The sequence below is a fragment of the Podarcis vaucheri genome, assembly GCF_965113315.1.
Source record: "Podarcis vaucheri genome assembly, chromosome: 6".
Lineage (NCBI taxonomy): Eukaryota > Metazoa > Chordata > Lepidosauria > Squamata > Lacertidae > Podarcis > Podarcis vaucheri.
In genome coordinates this window covers 45,978,830-45,996,057 of record NC_138764.1, presented here as the reverse complement: position 1 = coordinate 45,996,057, position 17,228 = coordinate 45,978,830, and the positions used below count along the sequence as shown (strand labels likewise).

The following is a 17,228-nucleotide window of genomic DNA, read 5'->3' as shown; positions in this document are numbered from 1 at the left end:
TGAACACATCTTGCTATTAGAAAGCAGGAGTTGACTTTTGTTCCAAAACACAGGACTGGAAGAGTGGAGCAAAGCACTCAAGGGAGACAGAAGATTAACAGGGCAGAAGAAGCAGAGTAGTTGCCATCACCTCTGCTTCAGAGCAAGGAAGTTCTCCAGAGCTCCAACTCTAAAATGCAGCCTGACATTTTGTCTCACTTTAGTTCTTGCATTAATGTCTCTGTGTGTGTGTGTTTCCTTCAATTCCAGCTCTACAAAGCGCCTCAAATCTGTAGAGGATGAAATGGACAGTCCTGGTGAAGAGCCATTTTATACAAGCCAAGGGCGGTCTCCAGGAAGTGGTAGCCAGTCAAGTGGATGGCATGAAGTGGAGCCAGGTAAATAGAGTCACTCAGGTGGCTTTTTAGGATTTCAAAGCTATCTTCCATGTATGTATTTATTTAAAAATTATTAGACTGCATTTCAGATTTAATGTATGAGGTAGTGTGTGTTAGATTACAGAAGTTGAGTGCTTCTGCAGCTGTAAATATTTTGATAATATTCATTCCAGTATTTTAGGCAAGCATTTGTAGTGTTGCATTATGGTTTCCGTGACTCTCAAGGCTTCTTTATTCCAAAATATTACTGAGAATTAGGTTGGCTTGCCCCCAAAGAGTGGCATCCTGCAATTTATATTATGTTGTAAAATGACAGGTGGGAGACCCTTTCAAACTATTGTTAACGTGAATTGATTTTATTCTGTAATGGCTTTTTAATGGCATTGCAGGAGAGGTTGTTTTGTCGATTTAAATGTTGGAAAGTTTGAATGAAGTCTTTCTACATACCATTGATACTGTTGTTCCACTTCTGGATTTGTTAGTTACTTTTCAAGTCATCCTTTTGGCTTAACTTTTCTGGTGTCTCCTGCTACATAAATATCTTACCACTTGTCACAAAATCTTTTGCCTCTTAAAGAAAATTATATTATTACTTTTTAAAGTATAATTGCAGCTTATGGACAAAAGGCCCCTTGATTTTTGATCTAAGTGATTCTTTTGTTATTGTTATTTCTAATTTGCACACAATTCTGAAATAAATATGTTGATTTTGAATTTGTGAGCAAGCAAGCTAAAAGACAGTCATTCTAATAAATACTTGTCAAAGCAGTCCATTGTATTAAACCAGGGCTTGCTAATATGGTATCCATGGGTGCATGTGCAGCCAAAGAGGCCTTCCTTTGTGCCCGCAGAGTCCCCTCCCCAACTGAATTTAGACTCAGGAGAAGTATTCTGTTGTAGCCAATAGGCTAGGTAGCATTGTGTTCTTGATTGTGGTGTGTGTATGTGGTGTCCACAACAGTTTCTGCTGTTTGTAAATGTGCCAATGGACTCACAAATATTGGTGATCCCATTATCACTTCTGGTGCTGCTCCATTCTCATGAAGCAGTTGCAAACTCTTAGGCCAACAATACGGAGAGAACTAAAGAACTTAGATCTTGCCATGTATTGTGGCAAGGTCTAAGTTCTTAAATTGCTGTTACCCTCTCTGAAAACATGGGGTGAAGGGCGGGTAATTCAAAGTATTACTAGTAGTAGTAGTAATAAAAATAATAATAATGTGTTAATAGTAAAAGATGGAGGGAATGTAAGGATGAGTGGTTGGGCTTAAGGAAGAGCACTGTTGTTTAGAAGAATAGGAAGGAATACTATACAGTGGTACCTTGGGTTAAGAACTTAATTCGTTCCGGAGGTCCATTCTTAACCTGAAACTGTTCTTAACCTGAAGCACCACTTTAGCTAATGGGGCCTCCTGCTGCCGCCGCACTGCCGGAGCTCAATTTCTGTTCTCATCCTGAAGCAAAGTTCTTAACCCGAGGTACTATTTCTGGGTTAGCGGAGTCTGTAACATGAAGCGTCTGTAACCTGAAGCGTATGTAACCTGAGGTACCACTGTAGTGCCTTTGTTTCATAATTCAGGGGGAAAGAAAATAATAAGGTGAAATGGGGTGCCGGAATAAAGTGACTTGGCAAATTTCTAGTCATGAAAGTGGGGTTGCTGAAAAAGGGGTAAAAGAAGGGAAGAGCTAATGATACAAAAGAGTATCAGAAGTTTTAGCATGTAGAGATGGTAGGATGCATTCTAGAAGAGTGATGAAATCTAAACTAACTGCTCAGTTTGGCAAAAATGATTTAGCAGAAGTCACCCAGCCCCCATCCTCACTTTGGCAAAAGCAACGTAAGACATTTACAGCTGTTTTCTTGGGCAGGCAGAGTTCACAGGTATGAAAAAGTTTCCACTTACTTTAACAAAACCATATAAAATATTGGATAAGCTAAAGTGCTTTCCCAGTTTCTCTTAGAAAGGAAGTTAAAAATCCCATTCATTCTCAGGCAGCCTGCTTTTCACCAAGTCATATATGTTTTAAGATTATTTCAGTTTCATATTCTAGGCTGGAATGGGGAACTTCTGGATACTGTTGAACTCCCCAGCCAACATGACCAATGGTTTGGGATGATGGAAACTGCATTCTAGGGGGAACTCCCACAGGTGTTGCTTATGGGTGGTGGAGGTAGCCCGGACCTTAGGGGCTGTACAGGCACACCGGCAGACCCAACCTCGCATTTCCACTGGTTTGCCCACATAGCCCTGATTTCCACCACCTAGCCTCATTGGTTTCCTTTCCTATAAATGGCAGACATGCTACTGCCAGGAAGCTAGTGTTTTGGCTCTGATCCAATGGCCAACATACTTATATTCAAGGCTACCTCAAAACCACAGAGCTGTAACCTGTAGCAAATACGGTACATGCATAATACTGGAGAAATTATGTAGATGGCACCATGCTGAGAAGATCAACATGACTACCAGCAATTCCTGTTCATGTATCTACACATTCAGCCCCTATCTCCATGTCACATGCAGTAACACTGTTAGAATCAAAGTTTCACACTCCAATCACTGCATTTTTCTCTGCTGAAGCATTATGCATCTGTAAACTTCCAGGCAAAATGCCCATAAGGAAGGGTTCTGCCCTATGGTTACTGCTACATCTGATGCAATTTTTGCAAACAAGTGTGTGTTGCCTTATTTGTAGTTTGGGCATGATAGACCAAGCAAAACACAGCATTAAATCCTTGCTCCTAATACTGTACTCATGGAGACTCACATCCATTTACCTGCACTCCAGTGTGCTTGGGGAGCTCTCAGGCCTAAAAAGGCTGGAGTCTGCCAGAAAAGATGAATTTCCTTTCACCACAGGAAGACACAGGGAAGTAAAACAAAGCCGACACGTAGTAAATTATTCCTGCTTTTCAAATACCACTTGCGGTATCCTCCTTACCATTACTTTATCTCAGCACTTTCATCACATAACTCTTGCTAACGGAGAACGAAGGAAAGAGGAGATAATGAGGATACTTGGTAAGGAAATCAAGCGGCGTCAGGCTTGAGTTTGTACTATGGTGCAATTCCGCATAGGCTCCATTTTTAAACTAGTATAAACTGTTATATAGCCATAAATACACCTAAAAGCTCTTGGCTTCGGGATTTTGTTTTATTTTAATCTGCCATGATCAAATGCACTCCGTGAAGCTGAATGATATAAAACATTCTGCTTTCCCCTTTCCTTTTCTTTCTCTCTCGCTTTCTCTTTCCAACTGCATTCTGTAATCCAACACAGATGTGATGTCCTTTTTAACTTATGTGGCCCTTTTGAAGGCTGACATATACTGTAAGGTACTGGCTTCTCTAGATATCTTTAAATTGATATATAGGTCAAACGGGCTGCTAGATATTTAACTTTAGAATTAATAATCTTCTCTCACTATTTCTCACCACAGATTAATATTTTTGTGAGGCTTTAAGCCCACAAAATAGTGAGCTGACAGTGCTGATTAAAATTATGGTTTTTTTAAAAAATAATAATATATATATTTAAAACCCTTTGTTATTTGATAGCAGCACAAGGGTATAACTGGTTGAGTTACCTGGCCTCCCACTCTCTTAACATTTCCCCCCAGTTTATTTTTGAATTTCAAGCTTTGAACCTGATGGGAAGAAAGTTGTTTTAAATTCTGTTAGGCTCTGGTCCCCAGATGAGCAGCAGTGGATATAAAAGAGACTGTGATACAAGGCTCATGAAACTGGGATGGAATTCCAAAGATGAAATAAGAATTCATGATAGATACCCATTGCGTGTCGAGGTCCCCAAGCCATCCCCCAAAATAAAGCACAATTCACACAGAATTTTTGTTTAAAGTTTTTGGCATAATTTTGGCCACAACTTTATTAATATACATAAATGTGAGTGGTTGCTTAGGCACTGGTTACGACTATCTGACCCCGCCCAGGGACAGAACTGACTTCCGCAACCCTGCGAAAGCCTGTAAGGGAAAACATTTTGGGGAGAAAATGGAGCTGGGCACCAGACCCTCACCTCTCCCCGCATGCTCCCAGGGGATTGCGCTGCCCAAGCCCCACACCAGGGATTCGGACGAAAGCATGGTGAGCCCCTGGATTCCTTTAACGGAATTCCCTTGCAGCAGCAGCATTGGAAGGGCAGGCACAGCCAACCCTTACCCCTCCACCAACCAATTTTTTAACCAATGCCAAACGCAACCTTACAACTTGTGACAATTTGCTATGCAGTAGGGAAAAACCAAATGGTACCAGCCAATCAGCCAAATGGACAAAATTCTTACCAGGCTCCTGCCCCAAAAGCAGATGACCCCATGACAGGCATAGTAAGGTCAAATACAAAAGCCCTAAATTAGGGAAGGTGGGCGGGTGATCCGGTGCACACAGCGAAAGAGAACGCTCAATGCTGTGTGCTCAGTATATAAAACCCTTGGTCCATCCCACAAATTGGCAACATCAAAATTTCCCCAACAACCCAACATAGCCCAATCACAAGCTTGGCCATCTAAATGGTCCCACCCAGCTAGACCCCACTGCAACACCATGAAGGAGAACACGCTTTATCAAATGTGTTGTTCTGGATTGTTTCTCCTTTCTTTTCCTCAAACTGCCTTACACATTTCTCACACCACTGTAATAATCACATATTCTGCACTTGGTGGCAGGGAAGGAGGAGAAGAGAAGCTGAACAGGGAAAACATGGGAGGAGCATGTAAAAAGTGAGTGGAAAGCCTAGCTATTCCACAGTAAATGTCCAGTGTGGAGGCAACGTGGATACTTTGCTACTAAACATTTAATGCATTTTCAAGAGCAAGCTCACTAGGACCTTGAGATCACAATGCATTAGTCTCAACTGCTACTACATGAAAGAGGATAGCTGTGTTAGCACATTAAAGATCTCTTTTTCACACTCTTGAGTGATTTGTTTCTTATCTACAATCTCAGAATGCTGCACTGCTATTGGATTTGTCATCAATACAGCACAAACATGTATTTATTTATTTATCTAGATAATTTTTACCCCATTCTTCAGCCAAAAAAGGCTGCCAAACCAACTGAAATACTATAGTCCCTTGTCTGCAAGCTTACAATATAAAAGGCACAACACAAAAGGAAAGGGGGGTGGGAATGGAAGAGGAAAATGGCAAGCATACACCAGTTATATAGTAGCTCCTGTAATGGTTAGCTGGAATGGAAACAGTTAGTGACAGGAGGAGCCTCATCTTGCAGCAGATCTGATTGTATGAGCCCTGCTGTCCATCTCCCCCACTAAAGTAGCCTGCTGGAATGCCAGCTGATGGGGAGAGGACCCAGTGGTCGGTTATCAGAGCCAATGTTTTTTACTTGCAAGAATTGGGATGCAAGCAATGATAAAAGCACAGAGCATGTTGAAAAACAACAATTCCCCCCTATGCTTATATTTCCTCTGTGTAACTCACCAACATAGGGTCTTTGCTTACTGCGATCAGTATAGCTAGTTTTTGAAAACAGTTAGAAAATTTCGTAGGAAGATAATCTAAGTTGTTGAGGTATTTTTAGGAGTCCAGGTCAAAGTTGATGAGCTTCTTTTAGGGGGAGGTTACCAAAGCTGTGGACCTTCACCCTTGACCAATTGCACACCCCTGATCTATATCAATTGCTGTGTAGAAAAGAGTTTATAAAACGGTAGTCATGGCACTCCAAAATGTACATATCTTGAAAAAAACAAGCCACCACCACACCATCCTCACAAAACCATTGTAGGCTGATGAAGGGGCTTGCATAATGGATATACACTAACATGTAATAAACTCTGCTGAGCTGTACTGTTTTCTTCACCCTCTGGAGTGGGTGTTGGTATCTGCACAGGAACAGGAGGAGCCCAGAGTTCTTCCGCCATATATTCCTGACTACCGTGTTAACTTTTTTCTGTTTCTTTCTGTGTCCAACTGGTAGCTACTAGAAGCACTAGTTGAGCTGACTTTAGTCAGATATATTATACAGAGCTTAGAGAATCATTGCTGAAATCCATGATGATGTATTTCTTTTTGTACACTGTCTACTTTTACAGAGCCTCACTTCTGTTATATCCAACAGGCTGCAGCCAACAAAAATCTATTAATGAATATGATGCTACAAAAAATGCAGCAGGTCAATAGAGGTACTTGAGACACAATCATAGTCTTTCTCCATTGTAGCCATTAAGTAAAATAATTAAATACCCTTCATTTGCTGTAATAGACGTAGACACGATGACAGAAAGTGACCGTTGGATCAATATGTCTCTCTTTCTTCTGCAATTTATGAAGGAGCTGGTGACCATTATCTGTGACAATAATCTGTTTCATTGACATTATTGCCTTAGTACCACAAAAGTTATAGAGGGAAGAACTGTCTGAAAATTGCATCCATCTTTTTTTATTATTATATTGGACAGTGTCTTCTTGGCTTTCCTCAATCTTTGGGTCTCTTCCATTATTACCTTAGTAGTATGACACTCGTTCTAGCATGTGTCCTTCCCATACCACCCCAGTGACATTGGAAGTCCCTAGTCCTGTAGGAGGAGTCCATGCAGTGGCTCCTTCCCATGCTTTGTTGTCATTGTTTAGTTGTTTAGGCATGTCTGACTCTTCATGACTCCATGGACCAGAGCATGCCAGGCACTCCTGTCTTGCACTGCCTCCCGCAGTTTGGTCAAACTCATGCTGGTAGCTTCAAGAACACTGTCCAACCATCTCATCCTCTGTCGTCCCCTTCTCTTTGTGCCTTCAATCTTTCCCAACATCAGGGTCTTTTCCAAGGAGTCTTCTCTTCTCATGAGGTGTCCAAAGTATTGGAGCCTCAGCTTCTGGATCTGTCCTTCCAGTGAGCACTCAGGGCTGATTTCCTTAAGAATGGATAGGTTTGATCATCTTGCAGTCCATGGGACTCTGAAGAGTCTCCTCCAGCACCATAATTCAAAAGCATCAATTTTTTGGCAGTCAGCTTTCTTTATGGTCCAGCTCTCACTTCCATACGTCACCTTCCCATGCTAGCATTGCCCAAACTACCAGGGCAGTATGGACCTGTTGTAAAGATAGATGCATTGCCAGCTTCTCACTTTATCAGAGCAGTGCTGCAGAAACTTTCTTTCCATTGTGGTATTTGAATACAAAATGCCGTGGGCATTAGAGGACACTCATAGATTCCTTGTCAGCTTGGGACTATGCTTGTAAGCTATATAGCATGCAGTTGTTGCACACTGAATACAGGACTAGAAGGCCTATGGCCTGACCCTGGAACAAATACCACAATGGAAAGTGGTATACTACCTCTGTTATTGGACATTTGTCCATTGATAACACCCTACCTTATTTAAATTTGTCTATTTTCTTTTAATCGTCAAAGCTAGGTTGCTGTTGGCTCCGAGGCAACACTGGCCTCTCAGAGAGACCTTTTGTGATTCCCAAATAAAGAACCTACCAGATGTTCATAGAATTGTAGAGTTGGAAGGGATCCTGAGGATCATCTACTCCAACCCCCTGCAACTAAAGCATCCATGACAGATGGCTTTCCATCCTCTGCTTAAAAACCTCCAAGGAAGGAGAGTCTACCTTCTTCCAAAAGCGTCTGTTCCACTGCCAAACAGCTTTTAACTGTCAGAAATTTCTTCCTGATGTTTAGTCAGAATCTCCTTTTCTGTAACTTGAATGTATTGGTTTGAGTTCTAGTAAAATGCAACACATGAACTGTTGCAACAGAACATTAAAATACTCATCCCATTGGGTGCAATGCAGTATAGACAGATAGCATCCACACCCAAATAAGCAGATACACATTTGGGTGAGGTTCACGATTCAGAAGGGATGCGGGTGGCGCTGTGGGTTAAACCACAGAGCCTAGGACTTGCCGATCAGAAGGTCGACAGTTCGAATCCCCGCAACGGGGTGAGCTCCTGTTGTTTGGTCCCAGCTCCTGCCAACCTAGCAGTTTGAAAGCACGTCAAAGTTCATGTAGATAAATAGGTACCACTCCAGCGGGAAGGTAAACAGCGTTTCCGTGCACTGCTCTGGTTTGCCAGAAGTGGCTTAGTCATGCTGGCCACATGACCCGGAAGCTGTATGCCGGCTCCCTCGGCCAATAAAGCGAGATGAGCACCGGAGCCCCAGAGTCGGTCACGACTGGACCTAATGGTCAGGCATCCCTTTACCTTTACATGATCCAGAAAGAGATGTATCCCCCCCCCAATCATAGATTTCTTTACAGCTGGATTGGGGCAGATTTGTGGGCTTGGAGTCAAAGATAGCAGCCATAATAATGCTACAATTGGTCCCTTGCACAATCCAGTGTATTACGTATCATGTGCTGTAAAGTTTGTCTTCTCAGAAGGGGATCAGGAAGAATCTGGGTTCCAGGATGATTAAGTAGCCAGGAAACTGACATTAGAAAAGAAATTAAATGGAAGCATACTTGCAACAGCTCCAGTTCAGTAGAACATGGCTGAGGAACCTTTTTCAGACCACATTCCCTTCAGAACAACCTTCTGATGGTCACATGAGTGGTGGGTGGGGCCAGGGGCAAAAGTGGGTGGAGCAACAAATGTAAACTCTACAATTGTACAGTAGCTTAATTTCACACAGTGCTTAATTTTATTCTCTATCAGGTGAGCAAGAGGCGTTATCAGAGTTCAGGGACACATTCCAGGCATGCGTAAACACTTGGGGGTAAAAGCAGGGCCAGTGTGGGGTGGGGTGTAGGGAGACGTCCGAGGGACAGAGGCCAAGGCCTGGTGGGTCGCAATCCCCCCGCTCCAGGCCTGAAGTTCCACACCCCTAGAGTAGAAAAAGAAAAGGGTTTTAATAATGGAGGAAGTGTAGGGCTGGGAAGAAACTTGGCACAAATTTTCTGTTTTGTGACCAATTGCAATAAAGTTCCCACCTCTTCAATGTAGTACAAGATTTGCAATAAGAAAACATAGAAGTATTTTCTTTTGTCTTCAATATTTTTAAATGTGCCCGTAACAACCTATGTTCCATAATAACATTTCATTTTAACTTTTATTTTCCTGCACACCTGGCTCCATAGTTGCTTACGTACTCCTTTACCATTAAAAAAAGTAATGAATTTAATAAACAGTTATAGACAGTGCTGTTTTTCTAGAAAAAGAGGTGCTGGAACTTACCCATGAACGCCTCCCTCGTTCTCTTAGAATGACACTGGCACCCACCTGAGAGGTGCCAGAACTGACTACCTGTGAGTTTCCCCTGAAAAAAAGCCCTAGGTATAGATATATTTCAAGATAGTCCAGCATGTATTATAATCCATTGAAATAATTAAACCTCATTATGGTGTTGTGATTTATTGCCACGTTTCAGCTGAGCGTAATAGCCTAGGTGTCCTTGTTCCATCAAACCTTTAACATACAACTATCCATATGGCCGGTCCAAAGAGATGCTGCTTTTGTAACCTATTTCAATGCCAGCTGTGAAAGAGATGGAAAAAGTTACTCATGCCTCCTCCCTGGAAGTACAAATTTAGCTGAATGTCTATGACCCTTTTTGCTGATGCAGTTCTTGTGTCACAATCACTGCTGCCCTTGTGGGCTCCACACTGGAATACTGCAATGCAGGTACCCTTGAAAACCAATTGAAAAACTTATAGGTAGAGCAGAATGTAAGTACATCTTTATTTTAGGACAGCAAATTGCTGAAGAATACTGCCTCTGATATCTGAAATACTTTCTTGTTTGCCCTTTGCTACACTTCAAAATGCTGAATTTAGTATCCCAAAGTAAAAACAGTCACTATTTTTTCTTAGATTGTTGCTGAGGCAAGTGGTTTTAAATACAATCCCAAATTTCATCCTGGGGCTTATATAGAATGTTCTCTCATAATTAGCAAGAAACAGTGTACAATAGAACCCCAATGACTTGTCTTTTCAGATCAGCTGTGTTGGCAGCAGAATTCTCCTATATTTAAATTTCTTTTTTATTGTAAGACTTCTCATAGTTACACTATTTATTTGTACAATTGTCAAAATGTTTTTAGCTGACTTTTCTAGCCCAACAGGCCCTCAAAGGCAGCCAACAATCATGAAAATAAAATTTAAGCACCACGTCAGTATTATAAAATACAATCTCACAATAAAAAGAACTCTACCCATAGATTGACTTCGTCATACACACTCAAGATTTACAGGGCAGGTCTTGTTTTGATAAATAAATCACTTTTTAAAATATAAAGCACCTCTTCTTTTTTATTCTGTGCCTTTTAAAAGATGTAGTTTGCATGTTTGGGACACATCCTGCTAACCCTGTTGAATAACAGGGGCATCAATTGTCTTTTTAGAGCTATTTAAGAAGTCTGAATTTCTCCTTGTTTTTGTGTTTTAGTTTCTTACTTTACTTAATAGTTTTTTGTGACGTAGAGTAAAATGATTAAAACACAAATACAGCATTGGTTTCATTAGGCTTTGTGAAGTGGAATGTGAGGGTGTTGGAAGATAACTGTAAGCTGCAGTCATGCTCCTTTTGAAGAAAGAGCAAGAAGTATGTGGAATATGTTGCTCTCAGTGTAAGATAAGCTGGAGTGTGTTAATCAAATATTTTCATGATATGAAGGCAGTTAAGAAAACAGTAAAAAAAATTACTAATTGCTCTCTTAAGTAAACAGATCTATCATTAGGTTGTCAGGAAGAGTGACATTGAGCAGAAACACCTTGCTAATCCCCTGAAGATAAGTATTTAACGTAATTAGGCAGACAGTGTCTCTTTTGTTGAATGTAGCATTAATCAGAAGGAAAACTCCAACTTTACAGAAAAGAGCTTTTCCTGATATGCCTTTGTGTTAGAAAGCTGCTTACACTTCTTTTGTCAGGACACCGTACTTGTAGTAATGACAGCTACAGTTCTTTGGGTTTGTATGATGGACCATTTAATATGAGAAAAGCATTCTTATTTTTTCATATTGTCACTTATTTGTGTGGCTGCGTGATATATTAGGTTAAAAAAATCACTGTATTACATCAGGTTGTTTATATATTTATCGTTCTGTTAGTTACAAGTGGGGGCAATGGCAGTGGGGGGGTCTCCAGGTAGATTTGGGGCCATGAGGGGTTAATCTTTGTTTTCCCTACCCCCCCCCACACACACACCTGGGGCTTTCATTTGCCCTGATTTTCTTATTTTAAATGGCATTGGATCGGATGCAGAGATCCAGTGAGTTGAGTTATTCTCATGGAAGGGAAGGAAGGCAGCTTTTGCTGATTCCCTCTCCTCCCTGCAACCCTTTTCACACACTGTGGGAAAAAATCTGCTTTCCTTCCAGAACAATGTGGAAGTGGCATGGGTAAGGGGGAATAGATACTCTTTGTTCAAACCTTAATTTTAAAAATTGCAGCAAATAGTTGCTTTAGGTGCGGTGCTTCTCAGATGGAAAATGGCATGGGGGAAAGAGCTAAATTTCCCTTGTTCCACTCTCCAACCAGATCAGGGCCCCCAACAGCTGCTTTTTGTAAAGGAAACACAGGACTCAAGCATCAGATCCAAAAACATGATCAAAGTCACGTCTGGTTTGACATCTCCTTTCATTCTGAGTAGCTCAGAAGGCTTTGAGGGGAAAGGATCGAGTTAAAAGATGATAGGCAGACTTCTCAAAGTAACAGGTAGAGGTCAAGTTGGTTTATTTGTTGGGCAGAACAGAATGTAGAGATGAAAAATCAAATGCCCTTCTGTAATAAGAGTTTAGGTGAAAATGCTGACTGGCCTAAGTTTTGATTCCAGCTGACAGAACCTTTTCTAGTGTTCATTACTTGATTTCACAGTTCAGGCAATTTTAAGAGGCTTAGCATTATATTCTTGGTCTCCTCTATAAAACGTTTTGATCGCTTTCTAATTTTTGCTTTAAATAAAGTTATTGGGGTCCACTATCAAACACAGTTCCACTTTTTAAGTTTCCGTAAAGTCAATATATAATCACTGTACAAGAAACTGAGGTGAGCTGTTAGAAAGTTGTGTTGTTTCTTTTCTTCCTGTGACAGTTTATGTTACTCTTAGTGATTCATTTGAAAATTCCTCCATACCTCTATGCAGTAATACCAGTTAATGTTCTGTAAAAAAAAAAAAAAAATCACATTCTGGCTGGGCCCCTCTCTACACTTTTTGGGCACCTGATAGAAGTATACATACAAAAGTGGTCCTCTAAGAAGGGATGCAACAGACAAAGTCACCAACCCATGCAACATTTTACCTATGTAGGATAGGGAAACTGAAATAACTCATCAGTACACAAAAATGTGCTACAATAATATTGCTACTGTGCTGTGATAAATGCAAACCTTCTGAAGTTTGGGAAGCATTGTTGTAGAGCAGGGATGAGAAACCTGTGGCCTTCCAGATGTTGGAAAACAGCTCCCATCATCCCTGACTATGCTAGTTGAGGCTGATGGCAGTTGTGCCCCCAAACATCTGGAGGGCCACAGGTTCCCCATTCCTGTTCTAGGGAGAGACGGGAGTCAAAACCATTCCAAATGAACAGGACAGGTGGCTCAGGACAAGCCACGGCAAAATTATCTGGGGGGATGCAAGAATGAGCAGAAGTAATAGATCAAGGCTGCAAGCAGGAAGAGCAAACTACTCAAACTATATAGGGACAGAACCATGAGCAGTCAGAGAGGTGTGCAAGGCAAGAATTTTGCAAGCTAGAAGGCACACTTGTTGCCGTCCATCTGTCTTAGGAGACAATGGAGGAGTGCACCTTTTGGGATGAAGTTACTGTACCTGATGTGGCTTAACGCACACTGTTCGAAAGGGGGAAGTGGTAGATCAAGGAGCAATACTTCAGAAGGTCTTGGGTACAGTAGTCCTTGCAGTTGGGAACCTAGGAAACACGATCGCCTAAGCACTATTTTCAGGCGCTATCTGAAAATAGAGAAACTTCCCAACCCCTTTTATACTAACTTAGAATCTTGTTGTCTTATGGCCACCTAGGTAAGGTTCAGATCAGAATCACAGTGCTGAAAAGGGAAGGATTTAATGGAGGGGGCAGTGCTACTTTCATTTGAAAAAATGGTACAGTAGTACCTCGGGTTAAGTACTTAATTTGTTCCGGAGGTCCGTACTTAACCTGAAACTGTTCTTAACCTGAAGCACCACTTTAGCTGATGGGGCCTCTCACTGCTGCCGCACCATCACTGCACGATTTCTGTTCTCATCCTGAAGCAAAGTTCTTAACGCAAGGTACTATTTCTGGGTTAGCGGAGTCTGTAACCTGAAGTGTATGTAACCCGAGGTATCACTGTACTAGGGAAAGGATTAAAGTAAGGCAACACAGAGTTGTTTCCAATAAGTGGTTTCAGAGAGTATGGTGAAAGGAAGGGGACAACTAGAAGTTATGTGTCCATTTGTGATCTGGCATCATAACAGAACTATTGATTGTGTAGTCAGTCAATACGAAAACTATGCAAATGGAGTAAGGAATTCAGTCATGTTTGTGGTTCCTGGATTAATGCAGATTCAGTTGGGTAGTTCTCTCCTAACTTGCTCTTTTTTCTGGTTCCCTTTTCTCCATTCCTCAAGAGTATTGGTAAATCATGTCAACCGACAGTGCATCTCTGTGCTGATAAGATTAATTTTGAACAATTATGATTTATGTTTAATCCTGTTGAGATATAACACATTCATTAATCAAAATGTATATTAAATAGCTTCACATAACAACAAATTCTCCAGATGTTTTTATCCTAGACTCCTTGCTAAAGTAAAATGTGTTTAAAATGTTGCTATAATGAAAGCTGTAGTTCTAAATAAACTTGAATTTGTTTAGGTTATCTGTCCTTATTAGTATAGCAGAAATTGTTGCAACATTTTTAATCCTCTAAAAGTTCAGTATCTGAAATAATAGAGAAGAGAATCATATTCAAATCCTTTCATTCACTTGCAGTTTACACTCCATTTGCATCTTGTGAGGATGTGGCTGAAACATAAGCCTATTTTTGATCACTGATTTCCAAAAGTTTCATGCCTCAGCTGCAATAATAGGCAAAGACTTGGTGTTTGAATTTATGATTGTATCATTTGCCTGTCATTGTATTTTCCACCTGCAAGGCTTCCATAAACCAGTGTATTCTGAATAGCCATGATTTGTTCTTACTGCTGTATGTAATCTATCCAGTAGAGTACAATCATGGTTGCAGAAATGGCTTTGGGAGACACCCAGAAATTTAACAGTAAGACATCTGAGGAAAAGGAACTGTAAAATATAATGGCACAAAGTGTTGTGGTACTATAGCATCTGAAGAAAATGTTAATGACATAAAATTAGATGGGGGTATGTGAGGGGGAGGGGTACAGAAGGTTCCACCAACCTTAGATTGTTTAGCTTTAATAAAAATGAAGCAAAATGGTTGTAAATGCAGGAGGAGAAGCTCTCAATGAATGAATGAAAGACATTTCATGTTTTGTAGTAATACCCAGGAACGGTGGGGGAGAAGGCTAGTAAGAATGCTGATGCTTCTTGAAAAGGTGTTTCAGTAGCTGCTCCAAAAGGAAGCTGCTAACATGCCCAGGTGTTTTTTTAAGAGAACTAGAAAACCATTTAATTTCTCTTTTATATGCCATTTGCATGTTTTAATTATTCAACTTTATGTTTCTTAAAATAATGATTATGATGAATTCAGTTATCATGCATAGTGGCATCAGTTGGGTGCTGAGATAGTTGTTAACCGCTGTTAGAGCCCGGTAAATAGATTAGGTGTTTTAAGAAAGAAAAAGAAGGTTCAACATTTTGGTTGATGTGTATAGTTGAATAAATGGTGTAATAGGTTTGGTTACTATTTTTAACTTTCATTGCACAATGGTTATTGTAATGTTAATATGGTAGATAAAAGTAATAAGTTAAGAGCCCAAGAATGTATGGGTCAAAACAATCCTCCACGCAACTTTCTATTGCTGATTCATATGCACATTCAAGCAGAAGCTGGACAGACATCTGTTAAAAATTTTCTAACAATCACACCTATCTTATGCCAGTAAGGCCCACCTCATAATTGATAGATTTTGCTTAACTAATAATTAAATTAACTTTATGTTAGCATATGGCATTGTTTTTGAAATTTATTTTTATTTTGTTCTTTCTTTTACGGCATTCCATTTTTCTCGTGCAGATAGGTTTTCTTGTTTAGAGAGCCCCTCTATAATTGATATAGTATAGAGGCCAATGGTTCCCAAGCTGGGGGCACCTGCCCCTTAGAGGGTCCGCTCATTTAAGGGAGGGGGGAGGCTTCTTCAAAAGGCAGGCGCTTTAAGTCCCATTGGAGTAGCTTCTCCCCTCCTTTAAATGAGATGTGTTTAAAGAACCACTTTTTTCAAAGAGCTTTAAGAGAGACCCATCTCACTCTACTCCTGTTGTGTCTCTAGAGGGTCAAACAGGAGCAGGGGCTCAGCAAAATTTGGACGAAGGGTTAAAAAGGGGCTCTTCATACTCAAGAAAGTTGAGAACCATTAGTTTAGGCTACATGCCTTCATCTCTTGCATATATTTCTCCTGTTGATAGACCTATCAATACCCTTATTTATGTTGACATGAGTAGTCAGTAACTTTCATTCATATAGCAAACATGGAACTGTGCTGTATCATGATTAGAAAGGTATTCTGAGGTGGTTAATTAATCAATCTATGGCATTTTAAACCGGAGAGGTGTTGTTTTTGGTTGTTATTATGGTATGCATTTTTGTGTTTTTATATTGTACACTTCCCTGTGATCTTTGGATAAAGGGTGGTATAGAAATTTAATAAATGATAAAAATAATAGTTCTAGAGTGACACTGGATTTAGCATCTAGAAGTACACTGAATTTCACCCCCCACCCCCAATCTTTGTATTACTTTTGGGAAGAGAATAGAAATTGTGACGTTGTCATTTTTGGTAGTGATGGATGATTTACCCTTAGCAGAACTGTTCTTCAGCTTGGGAAAATGTGTAAAGGTATCCACTGAGCAGACAGATATTGTGAACAGAATTAATATACAGCTTTCTGTCATTTACCGTATTTGGAGAATGCCCATGGATCTTTTCCTATTATGTAATAGGAAGCATTGATATTTCCTGACTAGCGAATACAAGAAGGTTCAGGATTTTAAACTATTGTGCTGCTCTACTGATCCATAGAAGACGATGAATATGAAATATTCCTGCACCCACACTACTAAGTTGGGTTGGAGGTTTGCGAACTGCAGAATTCTGAAAGGCCTTCCTGGGAGACTTCATCATCTATTCCATGACTCCACTAACCTATGATTCCATTTTTGCTTGCATTTGTGCATTTGGTGGATGGACATGACATGCATGAGTTGGAATGAACAAAATAGCTTTATACTTAGGAAAATGACACATGAATGAAAATTTAGACAGCTTTAATTTGGAAAAATTGCTCCAACTTATAGTAATACAAAATTGATATGTGTACACCCATCAAGATCAGTATTGTCTAAATTTTCTTTTTATTGTATACTATATTTAAACTATAGTATACAATAAAAAGAAAATTTAGACAATACTGATCTTGATGGGTGTACACATATCAATTTGGGCGCACAAACCCCACAGTCTGTCAAGACTGGCCCGTTCGGGCAGGGGTACCTTTACCTTACCTTTTATATTTAAACTATTAACTAAAAATAGAGTAAGGAACGCATTGTTTTCTTGAAATAAAATTATTTTGTTCTTTTTATTGCCATTGTGAGCCTGAGAAACATAGCTAGTTTAATTTAGATCAAGTGAGAACTGATATTGACAAATTGTTGTGCATTTCAATGAAAAAGCAGAATTAAAAAACACAGCAACCCAAAGTTCCAGCTGTTGAATTTGTTTTAAAAACAC

General features: G+C 40.2%; 1 protein-coding gene across 9 annotated transcripts in view; it reads left to right on the top strand.

The window, feature by feature from the left end:
- Positions 1-17,228, top strand: part of NFIA (nuclear factor I A) — a 445,480-nt gene that overhangs the window by 361,294 nt on the left and 66,958 nt on the right. For all 9 annotated transcript variants that reach the window (XM_082228754.1, XM_082228759.1, XM_082228753.1 and 6 more), the window contains exon 6: positions 250-377. In XM_082228754.1, coding sequence (XP_082084880.1) covers positions 250-377 — 128 coding nt within the window. The remainder of the gene's footprint in view (positions 1-249; positions 378-17,228) is intronic.